Source organism: Brienomyrus brachyistius, chromosome 23, assembly GCF_023856365.1.
Source record: "Brienomyrus brachyistius isolate T26 chromosome 23, BBRACH_0.4, whole genome shotgun sequence".
Taxonomy (NCBI): Eukaryota; Metazoa; Chordata; class Actinopteri; order Osteoglossiformes; family Mormyridae; genus Brienomyrus; species Brienomyrus brachyistius.
In genome coordinates this window covers 8,242,141-8,261,146 of record NC_064555.1, presented here as the reverse complement: position 1 = coordinate 8,261,146, position 19,006 = coordinate 8,242,141, and the positions used below count along the sequence as shown (strand labels likewise).

Genomic DNA, 19,006 nt, shown 5'->3' with positions numbered 1-19,006 from the left:
CTTCAAAGTTTTACTTCTGCAGAATCATGTTTGCATTGATGGTGGTAGTGGGTAGTGGTTCTCAATAGTAGACTTTCCAAGAACAGCACTTTTGGGATTTGTGGGGGGGGGGGGCTGGATGCCAGGATTGCACAGATTCTGGGCTGGATTATCAAATAACCTCACTGGACAGCTGCTACACCTTTAAGTACAAAGCTACATTTCGCTGCCTCTGCACGGCAGGGCCATTGACGATAGACGTGGACTGGAGGCCAGCAGAGGCTCACTAAGACAAAGGCACAGGAATATGGCCTTGTGAATGTCACATAGGGGCACGCAGACCAGTGCAGACCAGTGCAGACCAGCTGACTGGCACTCGCCAGCCTTGGCCGAACATGGAGGCTGGGGCGTCAGATTTCAGCTGGAGCCACCAGTGGGCTTGCCCAACACCGCATGGGATAGCAGGTAACAGAGGTGGAAGATCTGCGACGGATTCCTCAGGCGGGCTGAGAGACTGGACACCAGAGCACCAGGGGAAAGCCTGGGTTCAGAGAGTGCCCAGCAGCCCTGGAGAAGCTGTGGTTAAGGGGCTCGTCCAAGGGCCAAGCGCTGATGCGATTAATCTGCTGGGCATGAGCTTGGAACCCCTGAACTTCCACATACCGAGACACAGACTACCCCCATCATTAGCGAGATGACTGCTCGACCCCATTTCAAAGCCCAGAATGCGCTGCTCCTCTTCAGAACTGATCCACTCCCCAGAGGTGGCGGACTGGGATACCCGTGAGGGGACGTGTTGCGGCATGCAAACGGTGCTGGTGCACCTCACCTCGGAGACAGAGGAAGGTCAGGAAGTCCTCCGTTTTGGGCTTGCGCCTGGAGAGGTCTGTGATCTGGGAGGCAGGGGTGGGGAGCATAGCCTCAGCTGCCTTCACCGGGGTCGTGCTGGGAGAGTTGGGTTGAGACTGAGCAAACTTCCTCTGGGCTTGCAGTCGGGGGCCTGTAGGGAGGCAAGAAGACGGCATGAATCAGACTCTAGCATGAGCCAGTTGCCCAATGGGAGTCATCAGCACAAATCAGGGGAGAAGCTTAACCTCAGCAATGAGTGTGATGGCTAGCGGGCACCTCAAACACACGGCTAGCGGGCACCTCAAACACACGGCTAGCGGGCACCTCAGCACACGGCTACCTCAAGCACACGGCTAGCGGGCACCTCAAACACACGGCTAGCGGGCACCTCAAGCACACGGCTAGCGGGCACCTCAAGCACACGGCTAGCGGGCACCTCAAGCACACGGCTAGCGGGCACCTCAAGCACACGGCTAGCGGGCACCTCAAGCACACGGCTAGCGGGCACCTCAAGCACACGGCTAGCGGGCACCTCAAGCACACGGCTAGCGGGCACCTCAAGCACACGGCTAGCGGGCACCTCAAACACACGGCTAGCGGGCACCTCAAACACACGGCTAGCGGGCACCTCAAACACACGGCTAGCGGGCACCTCAAGACACTTTGAGAAGCCAAGATGTCTTCTAGCCATGTTAGACAGACCCATCATGACCACCATCAAAACCTACCTGCATCACGTGTGCTAACAGCTAGTTATCTAAAGATTCCAATACAATTAACTAGTTATAACCAGTGAAACACCAATCCAATCATTTCTATCTGATTCGTGATGGAACATAATCATCTTTTCGTATTTCAAGATCAAGTTTATTACCACATACACAGTAAAAACACGTAGAAACATTCGTACTTTGCCGTCTTTACTTATTGTGCCGTAAAAGAAAAGTGCTCTGCGCATTGCTACAAGGTAACAGTCAATGAAAGTAATCCTGATGATAATTAACGACGACCGATCCGATCTTCACTCTCACTCCGCACTTGCGCTCCTCCGCTCTGACCTTCCCACACAAATATTCTTCCCCTAACTAAAGAAAACAAGATTTCAAGCCAGCAAAGCTCTGGCACCGCAGATCTCAGCAGTTCACGGCTTATTTTAAACACGGGGGCCCATTTCCCTTCCCAGACACGGACAGGACTTTTTAATCTGTGTGGTTTCGAAAACAAACAGGTGAATTAAAAAAAATAATTGAAAACACCCATAAGTGGTTGGGGGGGGCAGGGGAGGCTGGCCGGCCAAGTATACATCTGCAGAGAACTCCTGTAGCCCCCCCACCCCCCCACCCCCGAGTCGGTTGCAGCTCTGATCAGTCTTCTTGTTCATGCAAATAGGCTGCGGCCCGGGGGGAGGGGGGGGGAGTATCTGTGACATAAATGGAAACCAAACTATGCTTGTGGCATTCTGGGTAATAAGGACAAATTGTCTGGTGTGGACTGTGTGTGTGTGTGTGTGTGTGTGTGTGTGTGTGTGTGTGTGTGTGTGTGTGTGTTGGGGGGGGGGGGGGAGAATAGCTCATGTTGGAGCCCTGTTAAGCCATCCTGAACTCCGGAGCAGTGGGGGAGGTGGGGGCACTAGGCACTACTCTCTTCAGCCATCAAGGCTGCTGCTATGGGGGGGGGTGGGGGGGTGGGGCTGGGCACAGACCTTCTCCACCATTCATCAGAAAAGAAACCGCCATTCATTCAAAAGCTGGGCCTATGATGTTCTGGAGTGCTTGTGGAATGTTCCGGAAGCGCAAAGCAGGCAACTGGTAGCAGCTGACAGGCCCCACCACACGCAGAGTGGGCGTGCGCAGTGTCCTCAGCGAGCGGACGGTACCACCCACTTCCAGAGAGGAGCCAGACATGGGCGTTTGCCTCGCGTTTTGTCTGGCTGACTTCCTAATCGGATGAAAAACGGCCCTATCGCTGACATTAACCTGCCAAACACGCACACTGCATCTGATACCAGTCACCCTTAAATACTTATTACTCTTAGCACGGGAGAACAGCTCTCTGGCACATAAGCAGCATGTTACTAAATATTGTGATGGCAAGATTTTACTGGTTAGAATCACAGTGTAAAAATAAGTCAGTTGTCTTATTCCCTAACCAATTGCTGATAAATAATCTGGGCAACTATTCAGCATCTATACAATAAAGACATTTGTCTGTTTAATGTTTTATAACACCTTATTAGTCAAGAAGAGGTCTGTAAATTTAAAACAAATCTCGCACCCAAGACAAAAACAAACGATCTTCCAAAAACACAAATCCACCAGCCAACAGGAGATCGCATACGGAATGTCGGGAGTTACCAAGTAAACCTCGCCCCCGCCCCCCCCCCCCCCCCCCCGGAGGGGACGGCGTCTCGTCTCGTTAAACTAAAACGAGGGCCAGCACTGGGGTCTCTTTAAGAGCTACCAGATGAAGTCCAGGCGGCTAACAAGTTAAAGAGAGGTCAGAGGTCAGGCGCTCAAGCGCTTTGCGGCAGAGCAAACAGCCGGCAGACAGCAGACAAACGCGCTGTTTGTTTTTGCTTTCGTTTCAGGTTTTTTTTTTTGTCCGCTTCTTACATGAGGCCCCAAAGGCATCGGGGGGGGGGCTCGGGTTGCTATTGATTTTACCTCCACTTTTGTTTTAGGTTCACAGGATACAAAGAGGATGAATGGGAGGCCCATCGGCTGAATAATTAAGGAGGACTTTAATTGGATGAGACACCAGTTGAGCAAAGGGGCCAGTAAAATGAGGATGTCTGTGGTCTACAAACTCCGTCTAGACGGCATCAGGAGTGGATTTTATTGGACCGTTACTCTTATCAGTTACCATACTGGCCAATTAAATGCAGCTCTGATTCATATGGGTCGCGTACCAAAACATACCAAAAAACCCGCCATTATCTGCTACTGAGAATTAAGAATAGCCCCTCGATTGTCCATCCATCCATCCATTTTCCAAACCGCTTATCCTACTGGGTTGCGGGGGGTCCGGAGCCTATCCCGGAAGCAACGGGCAAGAGGCAGGGAACAACCCAGGATGGGGGGGCCAGCCCATCGCAGGGCATATTCACACACCATTCACTCACACATGCACACCTACGGGCAATTTAGCAAGTCCAATCAGCCTCAGTATGTCTTTGGACTGTGGGGGGGAAACCGGAGACTCGAACCCGGGTCCCAGAGGTGTGAGGCAACAGTGCTAGCCACTGCACCACCATGCCGCCCCTTACAGTGCTAGCCACTGCACCACCATGCCGCCCCTTACAGTGCTAGCCACTGCACCACCATGCCGCCCCTTACAGTGCTAACCACTGCACCACCATGCCGCCCCTTACAGTGCTAACCACTGCACCACCATGCCGCCTCTCCCCCCAACTGTCCCCACTGGAAAATGACACCTCTCACTGGCTCTGCGGAGAACTGGACGCAGTCGCTTCCAGCAGAAACAGCCCCCTCCTTGAAAGTCACGGGTGGTCCCGCTCATCTGGATCCAGTGTCCCAGACAAAATCCAGGGACCAGGCACCGGTAGTCCGCAATCCTTTCAAACTCGCCTCCAAAGGACCTTCGGCACTGGGACCACTCAACGGAGCAAGATCCCACGGCGTGACCTTCCTGTTTATGCAGAGATCCCAACCACCTCCCCCAACTGCTTTTCAGCAACTTGGGAAATAGTGAAGAGGGGTGCACAAAATCGCCTATCATCACCAAAATTACCGCCACCCTCCATATACCACAAAAGCTGTACTGTCTAAATTTCTCACGGGTCAAACATGAACGTGCAAATACTGTAATGTCGGGCAGAATCGGGTAGGAAAGGCAAGCGGCACTCGGCTGGCCGGCCGTGGGAAGAGCCTCCCACTCAGGGCCGAAATCAAGACCCAAGGTGAGTGTAAACACATAACCAACCCCCTCCTCTTCAGAGGACCCTGTGCTCTGATGTCCAGTATGACGTTGCACGGAGACACAAACCCAGCAAACAAATGCTTTTCCGAGCTGCATGACGCAAACAAAACACTCCGACACCATCTACGGTGTTCACTAAGGTTCCCAGCTTGCTCCCCACGCGAGAACAGCCAGTAAACGCACAGGATCGAGTCGTCAGCTCCAGCCCTACTTAGCTTATACATTTATATGTAAATGCAAGACTGCTCCTGCACCTGAATTTAATTAACTCCTTCCTATGGTGACCTAGAAAAGAGGCGGTTGTGTCTGGGCCTGTCCAGGAGGCACCGGACGTGACCCAGGTACAGACTCTAGATAGATCAGAGCACGTCGGGTCCACAGAGCGTCCACAAATGAGGGGCCGTCCGGCCGCAACTGCAAACAGCAGCACCCTAATCGCACCCCGGTGCAGAGTGGGGGCGGCATGAAAGGCATTCCTGAACGGCGGGAGAGCCTCTTAATCTGCAGGTCAGGCTGAGACCCCACGACCACGCCGGCGCTGAGGTATGCGAATACAGAGGGGCGTCTGTGGTGCAGAGGCCAGGCAGCCTGGATGCAGATGGCGCCGCCGCCACTGGGTCAAACAAACGGAGGCTAGCAACAGGCGTCCGGCGCTAAAACACACCCCACAGCTAGGAGGCGACAGGCTGCCACCCCGACTATTATTAATCACGTCTGACTGGCAGCTAGGTGATGAAGGAAAGCCGCCTCCACTCAGGACCCCGTGGTGCCAGACGGCCCAGAACGTCGGGATTCATCAGCCGCTTTTAAAAGCGGAATGACATCGGTCAGGAACGCGTCCCGAAGTGCTGGGCTCCAGGTGAAGAAGCCCTCCTCTGCCGAGGGCCGTTTAACAGCGAATGTTTGCGCGTGTCCCTTTGCTCTTGTGTCATCCACTGATGTGGTGGGGGGTGGGACTGAGGTGCCAGGCCATGAAACCACGTTGGATTATGGGTGAAGCAGATGATCCGGATGCCTGGCTGGATGTCCCGCGACCTGGTAAACATATCGCAGAGACAGACAGACAGACAGACAGACACAGAGAGCACTTCAAAGCCCCCATGGTCTCTCGTATAACTGCAGCGTACAGAGTTTGTGCGCCCCCTGCTGGTAGACCCTGCACTCTTAATTAACAGCATATCTGGGGTCTTCGCCCCAGTGACACAGAGTAATGGGACAGCTTATGTGATGGCAGCCCCCCCCCCCCCCCCAATCAGCACCCAGCAGAATAAATGCTTCCAGATGTGCCAGATGGTGCGAATGATCTCTCCTGACAGCGGCTACCAGCTGACTCCAGTGGGGGGCGTCTGCACATCTGCACGGGGACCGGAGCGGTCAGCGAGCAGTGACGCTCGGGGGGGGGGGGGGGGGGGGTGAACACTCCGCTACCGCCATCAAATAACATGACTAGCGACTGCAAGGCCGAAACCTGATTTTTAAATACGAACGAAACAAAGAAAGATGATGTATATCCAACTATGATGCGTTCTAGCTGAAGAACATTTCATTAACATTTGATTAACTCTATAAATCCATTATTTAATAGCCCACTGTGGATACGTGTCCGATAGTCACATTAATAAGCACGCCGATTAAGGCCTCGTTTAACTCTGCGTGTTTACTGCCTGCTGTCAGCCCACAGCGGCCTGATTTGTGTCTGTACTGAAGGATCTTCCCCCACTAACCACTGACTCGGTGCCTCGAGCCAAAGGCCAAGCCGTGAAATGCCTGTAACGACCAAAGGAGGGCGCTAGTGTCCATCTGCGATATGGACACACCCCCGGTAATGTACACACTGTCAAACACACCAGTCACATGATCACACTGTTGGGGTACAATGTGTGGAGGAAATCCTTGTTAAGCTTTTACTCTCCGTTAAACTGGATTGACAACCATCTCAAAGAAATCACACACACACACAGCGCATTTGAAGAGCACCACCACTTGGCAGGTAGGGAACACCGCGACAGGCCAGGGCTGCATGAAACCCCACTGTTCTCTCCCCATGGTTCAGCTGGAGGGGGGGCTCCCCCAGGCTGTGTTAACGTCATCTATGGAGCCATGGAACAATCAAATCTAGTCGCTATTTCACTTTTTTTGGGGGGGTTTTCAAAAGGGACCCACATAATGCCACATAGTACAACAATCTCAGACACCCTCACTGGCACATAATGACCATTAGGGGGCGCCAGTGGAGGACTAGCAACGGCATCGACATAGAGGCAGTTTGTTAGATAAAACCGCAGGGTGCTTGCTTCCTTCTGAGCTCTGGTTTCCAGCCAACAGCGTGCTTCAGTCACGATAGCGAGAGCAGCTTTGGTGCCCTCAGCCGCGCCGCGCCGCGCGTATCCACCCGAGCAGACGGGGCGTCACTACTACTGCAGGAAGCTGCTCTCATTCTTACGCCATTACTCAGGTTCTCCCACACGGCGGCTTCTCACGCTACATGACGCTACGGCCACACGCACACATGCACGGGCGTACGTGTATACACACAGACACACGCGTTTCACTTTCACAAGGAGCCGTTTTTGCGGTCGAGCAGAATTGCTAGAAACTCGAAACCCAACCAGGGATGCAGGTTAAAGGCTTTATCGGGATAACACCAAGCCGGAACATTATCCGCAGATAACGCAGGCATGGCGCCCCGATCTCTCGGCATAATCATGGACGCATCTTTAGCCCGCATGGTGATATTTGATACAGGGCACATGCCTGAAACGAGTATGGGGGCGTGAGACGCGACGTTAATCCAGCGATCCGAAGCCAGGATCACGACCGACGCCTAACAAAACATACTGTTGTTCTGCTTGAAGGAGCCCTTTATCAGCATCGTCGTCATCATCATCAGCCCCTCCCGGGGGGGGGCACTTTAAAGACTGATCTCAGATCTGGGACATACCGGCGCCCTTAAAGGGACAGGCATTCCAACAGAGCTGCCATGAACTAAACCACGAGTATTTGGATAGGTCGCATTCGATGTCCAGGTGGATCTTTCCGGAAACAGCAGAACGTCAGAGGGAATGCCGGCCGCACAGAAAATGAGGCCTAATTACACCAGGCTTGGCTAATCGTGCCTCTCCCCCTCAATCAGCAGCAGCGTTCCTCAGCAGCCGAAGGCGATGAGGCCGATTCAGCATGCTGTCGAGCCGATTCCACTGCAACCAACGGGCCACTCAGTCAGCTAGCGCAGTGGGCTCAGCCATGTCTGATCACACCTTGGAAGCACTGCAACTGTTTGTTTTTTGGCCCCTTCCCCAAGTGAAATGCCATCCCAGTATGTTCACAGTCCAGATGAACGTGGCTCACAGCCCCGCCCCCTTAAAGACTCCGCCCCTTGTTCTCAAACAGTCTCTCCCTAGCTTTAGGAGCACCTGGATCAGAACTCAAAGGCACCTGCAATGCCTCTCCCTGTGGTGCTACTTAGACACCCCTACCCCCTCCTCATGACTGCCAAAGGTAAGGCTGCCTGGCTTCCACTGCTCATTAAAAGGGGCGGGGCAGTGGGAAGTGGGCGGGGCAGCAGATTATTACCTGCACTGCTCTGGCCCTTTCAGACACCACGGGACAGCAGGGTTTTCCATAACAGCCCACATCTGTTGCTGCCCCCCCCCGGCTCACACTGATTGCAGGCCGCAGAGCGGTCCAGGTGACAGGTACGCCGGCGACAGGTGCGCACCCCCACGGGTCCTTCTGGAAAGCGGGCCAGCGCGAGCTTGGGGCTTTCCAAGCGGATCACAGGCGACCCGACGTCAGAAGCCCGATATCGGGGCCAAGTGAGGCGGACATCTGCTGGAGGCGGGCGCCCAGTCAGCCGCGGATTAAAGCCAACCTTTGATGTGGGGATTTCGCGCCTCTCCCTCCTCTTCGTTCCCGTGTAGCGGCCGAGTTTTTAATCCGGGGCTGAGGAGCGACAGCGTCAGGTCCTCTGTGCTTTTACAAAGCCGCATGCCAGAGAGGCCCCCACTGGTGGGGGAGGGGGCATCTATCCAGCCCCAGTGAGAAACAGCACTGGGAACAGAAACCGAGACACGGGCAGTGGAGATGGCGGGGGGGGGGGGGTAGAACACCTGACCAAAGCATGGTGGGGACAGGATGAGGTCGTGGCTGTGAAGCTAATCATTAAAATTTTGCTTTCACAGATAAAGAGGCTCCCGCAGCAAAGGGCAGTGTGATGGACAGAGACGGTTCACATGGCCGGTCACCCGGGCTGCTGCAGTGAGCAGCAGTAACAGGCCAGTTCCTCCCAGATAGGAGACACATACTTATCTGACAGGGAGGACGCCAGAGGACCCCCCCCATCCCATATCAGCGGGAAGCCAGGCACAGAGCTAGCTAATCGGTATAATTAATATGGGAGGGGGGGGTTAATGGTCATACAAATGCAGCTACCGGCCTCATTGATTGGTGCCATTACAAAGATAAATGCGTGCCTCGCTTGGCAGGGGGGGGCACGCTGCTCACAGAGGCAGACAGGAAGTCGCATCCAGCAGAGGGGGGGGTGGAGCCTTTGCTGATTAAAAAGCAGCAGGGGATCTTGGGTAATCGTTCAGAACCGCCCACTTCAGAGCCCAGGACGCCGCTCCCTCACTGATTTGTATAAAGTACCTGGTATGAAGGGAACCACACACTGTAAAACGGTGCGTTTACCGTGGTATGAGGAGCGTTTATTAGTAAAACGCCAGATCTACCGTGGTACATGGATGGACAAGGCCGCCCTGAACACGCCTCCCATGCTCAGTCCAGAGCAGCAGAGCCTTCCCTCTATCACCGGTCAGGTAAAGCACAGGGTCCCCCGGATCTGTTCGGCGTTTCACACAACCGCCTCTGACGTGCTGACAAGCAAGTCACTGAATCAGCTTTTTACTTATCACCTATCTGTCAGGGTTAAAAAGCTCACATTTTGTGTCTTACTCAGCATTTACGTTTGACATACAGCCTAGCGCAGTTCTCATTGGTCCACCTGACGGCCCTGTGGTCCAATAGTAGCCGCCGGTTCTGCAGGTGACCCACCTCTTCTTGACTGGGCCGTCCTCCGAGTAGTCGCTGCTGCCGTCCGTGCTTTGAGTCGAACCCCGGCCACCTTCCTTAGCCAGGCCTTTGGACCCCGAGCCATTCAGCTGACCAATCCCCAACGAGCCTGTGTGTGGGGGAGGGGGGGGGGAACGTTTAAGGTAAACAAAAATAGAAGAACAAAAGGCCTCATTTCTAACTACGGTAGGGAGACCAATGCGGATCAGGATACACCGAGTCATGTGACAGACGGGTCATGTGACAGACGGGTCATGTGACATATGACAGACCCACAAAGAGTTTCTCCCAGCATTCACCAGGGTCTCCACACGCTGACAGAATACACCAGCAGACAGCAGAGAGACACGCACACACACACACACACACACACACACACACACACACACACACACACACACACACACACACACACAGTATCCCGGCAGTAGAATACTTCCTCTTTTACGCAACGAGCCCTCACCCACTGTGACAGCTCCCCCCACTGGAGTCTGCCGATTTAAGGATCACACACACACTTGCTCAGCCAACATCCCCACATACAAACTAAGGATACAGATGTTTTAGATCAACGCTTCCCGATCTGGGACCCACAGCCAGAACACCTTTTGCTCGGAGCTCCCTCATACTGAGGGGGGGAAGCAAAGACGCGGACTGACCATGGATTGGGAAACACTGCTTTAGGCGGTTACAGGGATGCATGTGAAGAGCGGCTCTCATACACGCCCCCACCCTGTAAAAACTGCCTTGGGGCAGATCCGTCCCTGGTACACTGCATCTGAGCCAAAGCCCTCTGCAGACACACTGAGGCACATTGTGTGGAAGCATGAGGTCAGGCGAACATGTGTGCCACTAACTCCTGCACCTGGGCGCCGGGGGGGCAGGCCAGACGTCCAGCACAGCCCGGTAATGAAGCCCAAGCAGACATCATCATCATCATCATCATCCGGGCTTAAATTTCACTGTAGACAGATATGCAGTGTTGCCATGGCGGCAGTGCCCGCCCTCTTCCTCCTCAATTTCCTCCTCCCTCCCCCCACCATGACCAAAGCCCCAAAGAGCTGTGCTGATAGAAGAGGGGGTCTCTGCAGGAAGTGGGAGCTTCTGCCCACTGATCTGATCACAGTAGTGAAACCGTGACCCCTCAGGTTCCGGGGGTGCGGCTGGGTGGGGTAAATGACATCACTGCTCATTTTCATTCAGTGACTCCATCCGGAGTCAGACCACATTTCAGGGAGTCCTTCCCACTTCACACCACAGAGCAGCTACTGGGAACCATAAGGAGGCACCCAGTGCTCCAGGCCTCCCTCAGAAGCAGCGCTTGTCCCGACAACTGAAATCACCCCAAAGAGCATCTCTAGGAAACATGAACCCCCCCACCTCCGCCTCCCCAGGAACTTCCATGAAGCATAGAAAGCGGCAACACTGACTGGGGTGGGGAGGGGAGTCGTGTGAGGCTGATGGCAGCGTCGAGAGAGAACCTCGTCAGAGTTACTTCAAACAGCCCCCATCTCAACACCTCAGGCAAATCCACCATGCCCACCACCCCCGCCACCTCCCTCAGATCTGCTTTCTTGATGTTCACGCTGTGCCCCTGTTTACAGTTTCCATCCTCACATGCCCCCCCATAGTGTGGAATAATCACCAGCCTAAATAAGTGTGCCTATCTAATGTGACCAGCCTCTCAGCACTGAGGGACATTCACGTGGGGGTGCAACCCCCCTCCCCCCTGCATTTTCCGAGACCATTCCGGAAATCTGTTGTCCTGTAAAATTTTTTATCCGTCCCACTGCCTATGAAATGCACTTTGCCCATTCAAATGGCACATCTGACAAAACAAGCGAAACACAGTTGAAATGCTTGTGTCGTTAATGGTTTATGCACGTAACAAAACAGGCTGCTGTGAGCTTTACAATTAAAATGACAGAGATGTAGAAGCCCCCCCCCACCCCGAGATGCTCACCCCCCCGCCTCCGCCAGCAATGCCTATGCATTTCTCACAGTGTATGCAAAGATTATGTATTTTTAACCAAATTAATATTCAGGGGCATCTGACAAGCAGCTCAGTGAAATATCTCAGCTTGGTCTGACGGGATGACAGACGGATACATTCCCATCCAAAGGCTACTGACAGCAGTGCAGGTCTAACCTTATACTCATCATATAGCCAACCTGACCCACAGCTCCCATAAACCCCAGCAACAAGTCCTAGCAGCACATGACCACGCCCCAACCAATCAGGTTTAGAAATCTGGAGATAAGCCCCACCCAGCCTGTGCTGTAACTCTGAGAAGGACCTGACTGTGTGGCACCGATTCACAGAAAGCCAGCTCACCGTTCCCAACCTTGGTTCCATCGCTGATGCCGGCCCCCCCCGAGCATCCGTTTCTGGGAGCTCTTGAACTCCTTGAGGGAGAGGTAGAGGACTCGCCGCACCACTCGCTCCTCCGACCAGGGAATGCCATCGCTGTCGTCCTGCACAAACATACAGCAGAGAACACGGGTTACCAATACAGCCACCGACGGTCACGTGATCACTATCAACATACAAGCGACATTCCCAGTTTTCACACATCGCCGTCAACAAGCACATATGTTAAACCTGAGAAGCAAATGGGGCTGCAGCTGACCGCAGCTACGCAGATCCGACCAGGGAAAGCATGTGAACAAACACGCCGGACTGGCCAGGGATACCGCCTTGGGAGGACACCGGAGTAGAGAATCTCTGGCTGGCATGGGGTGGGGGCGGGGGGGCTGCCAGAACCTTCCATGTACAGTCTCCCACCCCCCTCCCTGCTACCCGTCACGTAAAACACCTGTGAGGCTTTGGACGCCATTCCCATGGCCTTTAAGGGTGAGTATGGACACCCACCCACCCACATCACACTCACACACACACAGGTGTATACGGCCAGCAATATAACTGAACGTCTAATGTGCCTCCGACCGGAACTGACCGTCTGCTCCCATTCAAAGCCACAGGTGACCTTAAGTGACCCGCTACAGTCGTTTTAGAGGGAAATCTGCGGCGGTTTGTGACTGACCAGCCAGAGTAAACACATAAACGAATGACATCACCGGACTGAAACCACCATGCAAACAAAGCTGAGGCCCCCTGCAGGTCAGTACGGGAATGGCGGCTCATGCCACACACTGGCGGCTAGAAACGCGATTCGGCTGCCGTCAGGGGAGACTGCACCGCTGATCCAGAGAGCCCGTCGTACACCACAACCCCCCCAGCCCATGCTGCATGTTTGCCTCCTTAAACAGCCAATTAAAAAAGTGGGCTGCAGTGGAGACCCACACACATACACAGACAGATGCCCCCCCCCCCCCCCATCCAGAAAAGCCGCCAGCCAGCAGGTGCCTGCCTGTCCCGTAGGTAAACAACACCCCTGAATAAAATTTGAATGTTCATTTAAAGTACCTCAGAGGATTATTGGCGGAGAGGCACAGACGACCCCCCCGTTCCTCTAAACACCGAAAGCAGAGTGACACTGTGGGAGGGGTGGAGGAGGGGGGGGGGGGGCATTCTTACAGGAAGCTGACAGGTGAGCAGTGTGCCGGCGGGGGGGTAGGGAGCTAACAGAGCTGCGTCCTGAGCACGTGCAGGGAATCCGCAGGAGTCCCTCATTAGACATGTGGGGGCAAGAAAAAAAATAATTATAATATATTTATTCAAACAGGCACGATTTCTTCATGTTAGCCCTGCAAGGCTGACTCTGTAAAGCTAAAGGAGCCCATGCACACACCCCCCCCCCCGAATAATTAGGCCGTTGTTGCGGTCACGGCTGGCCTATTGTCTCTGGAGCCTGGGTTCAGGTGGGACTGCCAGGTGAGGGGTGGGGGGCTCTCTGCGCAGTTTGGCAGCTGGCCAGGGCATCGTGAAGGCAGCTCTCTGACACAGCAAATGGTGAGATTTCAGCTCTGGTGGGGGGGGGTGGTTCACTTAAAAGCTTTTCAGGGATTTGGCAGGAGACCAAGGTAACCCCCCCCCCCCAACAAAATGCAGCACTTAAAAGGGTCTGTGAAAGGCATTACCAGGTGATTATGAAACAAGTCCAAGGACCCCCTTAAACGCAGGTCGGGCGAGCTCTCAGGCTCGCCGCAAACGGGGGCCGCGGCAAAACGGGGGCCGCGGCAAACGGGGGCCGCGGCAAACGGGGGCCGCCTCGCACAGCCTGGGACAAACTCAGCAGAAACTCAGGAAAACTGTCCCCGGCAATTCAAAATGCACAAGGGCCGAAAAAACCAGAGCAGAGGGGGCATGACCGCACACTGTCCTGCCAAACCACTGTCTGACAGCCCATCAGATGCCCCCCCCCCCCCCCAAAACAAAAAGGACTCCTGCCTCAGAAGAGTGTGAGGTCAGAGAAATACAGTGTCCAGGGAACAGCATGGGTGCCTGACCACTTCGTATATAAATCGGCCAATATTAATGCTGCCGAACCTGCATTTTAAAACTAAACTCACTAACTTGTCGGCATGTATCCGTGGGAACAGGCGTGTACTAGACAGAGGAGCAGATGGTCCTCGACATCACAGCTGCACTGAGGAATTTAATCAGTTACATACAACCCAGGTAAGTACAGCTGCAATTGTGGGGGAGGATAATTACTCTAAAAATGCTCAGAAACAAATGAACACACAATAACAGACGGTCACACTCTCCAGAGCGAACAGACCGCAGGACAGCCCCTCCCTCGATGTAACGCCGCCCCTCCCCTCCCCACTAGGTACGCCCTCTAAAAAGGCCTGTCTTCACAATCACAGCACTGCTGCTCACAGCCCCATCCTGCCCTGCTGAGGTCGACAATAGTGCGGCATCCGACAGCCACCCCCCCAACATGAGCTCATGCGTGATCACCGCCGCAGAAACATGCATGTGACCTGGGGGCATTCCCCGCCCCCCCCCCTGATCTGGGAAAGCAGGTCCAAAACAGGAACACGCCCCAGTATCACGTATTGGAAAAATGTCCCGATGAACACAGCCCTGGGTCAGACCAGTTAAAGACGAACAGGAAGGACGGCTGACCCCCTCTTACGCGTCGCGATCAGGCAGGAGGGAATCCACCAAAGACGCTTAAGAATGGATTTGGTAAGGGGGGGGGGGGGGGCAGTGGGGGACTGTCTGTAAACAAACGAGTGCAGGCCGGTTCTATTTATAGCCCAGTGGATTTCACCCAGAGTGCCGGCCGCGTGCCAGAGGTGCCCTTCCTGCGGTTATGAGACTCTACCGGGCCACTGCCTTCGACTCCCCTCCAGGAGGGGTGAGCGAGCCCCCCCGCAGGCAGCAGGGGGGGGGCAGCATCCCGCTCTAAAAGGTGATACGGAGCTGGCAGCCCCACCTTCCCGGTCACTCCTCACTCAGGAGGGGGGGTCGGGTGACAGGTTCGGGGGCTAATGGATCGGGAAGCTCATGGTGTCTGCCAAGGCTGCTGTCTGCATGGGGGGGGCAGCTTTTGGCAGTTTATACCCATGAGCCCAGAGTTCTAATAAACAGGCTTAGCTGAAGGGGGTGTGATGTTCAAAGGGAAACCTGACCCCCCCTCCATCCGCCCCCTCGTGCAGGTCCCGGCCCCCGGATGTCGGGCCTCTCCCAGACGCTTTTCATTTCAGAGCAGCCCTGTTTGTCGGAGGGCCTACAGTGCCACTCCAGCGGAGCCCCACACCACCCCAGGTGTTTACGAGATGACCGGCAGGGTGGGGGGGGGGGGGGGACAGCAGCCAGGAGTGTTACCAGCTTTCAAAAGTCACGCGTCCCTTTATAAAATACCTCAGCGAACAACAGCCCAGCGGGTCCCGGGTCAGAGGGATCGCCGTCGCTCCAGCTGGCTCAGCGGGTTCCTGGTGTGGGCATCGGGCCAGCCTGCCCCCCCCCCCCCGCCCGCCTACCCACCTGTGCTAAGCAGGTCAGTAACAGTAACCCATGGGAAAACATAACACTTGCTGACCCATAATAGCCTGACTCTACTTCCCCTGGCCCAGTAAAGCACAACTCTGGCCACATATGGAGCACTACCTGGGTTATGCCACGATCCCACAGTAATGAAATGGCCCTAAAGGTACAGCCCACGTCCTCAATACAGCAAGACGAATTTCCCGGAAATCCCTTCCACATGCCGGCACAGAGCAATGAGGGGCGAGTTAATGCAAACAGTGAAGCTCCGGTCAAAATAAAACAAGAGGTCAAATAACAGGCAGCGTTTTTATAAAACCCACATGACGAGCCCAGAATGGGTGTAATGATTCACCCAGATCCCCTAACGGGGGCCATGGTGCACGTGAGGCTGTGACGACCCCCCTAAAAACACAGCTGATTCGCAAACCTGCCCTCTGTCAGAAACGCCACAGACAGGGGAGGAACCCAGGACACGTGATAGGCTGAATCCGGTCACATGACTTAAGCAGGAATGTATTCGAGCTGATTATTCGCTGCCCCAAGGCAGTAGCCCTACGGTGGATCCAGCGTCGGTCAGGCCAAGCAGAGCCTCCGAAAACGTGCTGGCTCAGGGAGCCCCGGGGGTCAGACTTGGGGGCTGAGAGGGGTCAGATTCCAGAGGCAGGCAAAGCCCCCGCGTCCCATGCCCTCAGAAGAAGGGCGATTCCTGGAAAGGCCCCACCACTGCACCCCCCCTGAGTGTAAACAGCTAACTCTGAGTTAACTATTAGACCAGGTGAAAACAGGACCTCAGCGGCCCACTTGATTTGGGCCAGTCTGGAGGGAGGGTGTGACTAGGCCAAGCGGAGGAGTCAGCCTCCCCTCATGGGCACTCTGACCACAGGGGGGAGGTGGGGCGTTTTGAGGCAGGAGCCCAGCGGCTCTGCTCCTCGCCAAAGCAGCATATCGCAGGCAGAGCAGATGGTGTGACGGACCCACCCCCACCCCCACCCCCACCAGGGGTAATTGTAAGGGCTCTGACAGGTTCCTCGGCTTCTCACACGATAAACAAGCAGGACCTACCGGAGGTCCGAGGTCCACAGGACACGTACAACAAAAGGCAGCGGAAAGCAGCCAATCGGCAGAGGGTGGCGCGAGCGGGGGAAGCGGTTATAAAAAGGGCCGCGGAGTCGCGCAGGAGTCCCACCAGGGAGGGGCGGAGAAGTTGCAGCAGATTCCCTGCCTTCATTATTCCACCCTCCCTGGATATCTAAATGCCATCTGCATCACAGAGAAAGGCCTCGCTGGACAGGCCGGGGGGGGGGGGGGGGTACCGGCGGCTCCAGGACCTCATGCCCATCACGTTTCCAAAGGAGGAACCGCAACATGCTTTCATCGCCCCCACGAGCGGCATAGCCCCTCTCACACTCAACTGCAAAGGGCCATTGTAATCCCCCCCCCCCCCCCCACCCACCCATGCAGAGATTCGGACACATGTGGGCCACCTTAGCCATCCATCCATACAGCAGAAGTCTTCCAAACCTCCCCCCCGGGTCGGAAGGCATGGGAAAAGCTGATAGAGTGGTCAGCGTGAGGCTGGGGTTGTGACATGAGTGGGGGGGGGGGGGGGACTTAGCCAAGCTGAGGCACCCTGCAGGGAGGGGTCACAGAAGGTCGCTAGGCATGCAAATAGAATAGAAGGTGGGGGTAGGTACTAACTCAAGGGCGGGGCCACATCTTACAAAAGTGGAACAAAAAAGGCAGGGGGGTAGGACCATACCTGCGGGAATGAAAAGCCAGCTGACAGGGAGCCCCGCCCTCCCAGGATCCGGCCCTTCAATTAGCTGCCAGGATCAGAATTCACCCCCCCAGCCCACCAAATCATGACAAAATACTCATGTGATTTTAGTCCTGGAGACGCAAATTCACTCTGCAAAGACCAAACACCGTTTTCTCACAGCACACCGTGGGCAGCCCCAGGTGACCGTACGGGTCACATGACAGGAAAGGCCCAGCCAGCATGAAGATTCCTGAACTCATGGGGGGGCGACCAGTAGGACGGGAGCCAAGAGCAGGGGACACGTGCCCCCACACCCCCCAGTAGCAATAAGCAGGTTGCCCATTTATTATCACGGCCAAGTATCAGTGCTGTTAATAAAAAAGGTTCTTCAGACCTAGACACATTCCTAAGTCAAACTTGATAATTTTACCCAAACAGATTTTTAACGGTAGACACACTCCCACAAGCAGCTTCAGTTTTGATCAAAACAGGCAACACGCATAAAACCACACTGCCTCGTGATCTCCGAAGAACATTCCGGGTGTGGGAAGGTCAGCTCCGGATCGGGCCCTCGTCATCCGAGCCCGGCACCTGTCTACTGACGGGACAATTACAGGAAGCCATTTAAAATGAGCAGGAAGGCAGGGCTGGACAAGACAGGACTCAGCCAAATGTCATTAATTATCCCGCACTGGCCCACACACTGCCTCTGGGGCTGAGGTGCATGAAAGCAGGGAGGAGGAGTCCCAGGATGGGGGCGTCAACACGCAGGGGCCGCTCGCCCGCCGGGGGGGGTTCACGCCCTGCAGATGCTGCAAATACTCCAGGCTGCTGGCAAGCCACAGTGGTGAAGCGTAACTTCTGGGTGGGGGGTTAGGAAAGAGGGTTTCTGTGCCCCCCCCCCCGGGGAGAGGCGGCCGTCCTCAGGAGCCCCCGGCCTCGCGGTCTGCAGCACAGACTCCACGGAAACGACACTGTAACCAGCTGAGGTTTTATGGGGTCTTGGAAAGAAAAGGCGGCTTTATTTTCGCCTGACTGGATCCCATTTTTATTTTTTTTCTTTCCTGGGGGGGTAGGGGTCCAAACGAGTGAGGGTCCACTTTGTAGCAGAGCAGAGACTAACACGCGAGGGACTGTGCCGACAGGGTCCCCGGGGCTGGATGGATGAGCCCCCCCACCCCGACTGTTTCTGCCCCACCTGCAGCCACACAAGGGATAAAGGGGGCTCGCAGAGCCAAGATGCATCATGGGTACTGGAGTTCCCGTCTGCACCCAGGAGGCCAAATGTCCTTCAAACCACATTGAGTCAATTACACATCAAGGGGCCAAAGAAAATGTCCACCATCAGTGAAAATTGAAAATGCTTTTTCAAAATACTGCTGCTACTAATAACAGTAATAAATACTGTCACTGTGGTCCTGAGGGAAGGCCAATTCTTAACCTAATAACAGAGTACTGAGCATGAACCTGCAAATTACCCGCCTGAAATAGAAACGTAACGCTATATT

At 54.9% G+C, this 19,006-nt stretch overlaps 1 protein-coding gene across 1 annotated transcript in view; it reads right to left on the bottom strand.

Moving 5' to 3' along the window:
• Positions 1–12,357, bottom strand: part of LOC125719013 (protein Jumonji-like) — a 28,450-nt gene extending 16,093 nt beyond the window's left edge. The window contains 3 exon segments of the mRNA XM_048993416.1: positions 804–977; positions 9,819–9,946; positions 12,183–12,357. Coding sequence (XP_048849373.1) covers positions 804–977; positions 9,819–9,946; positions 12,183–12,324 — 444 coding nt within the window. The 5' untranslated portion in view covers positions 12,325–12,357.
• Positions 12,358–19,006: the final 6,649 nt, after the last annotated feature.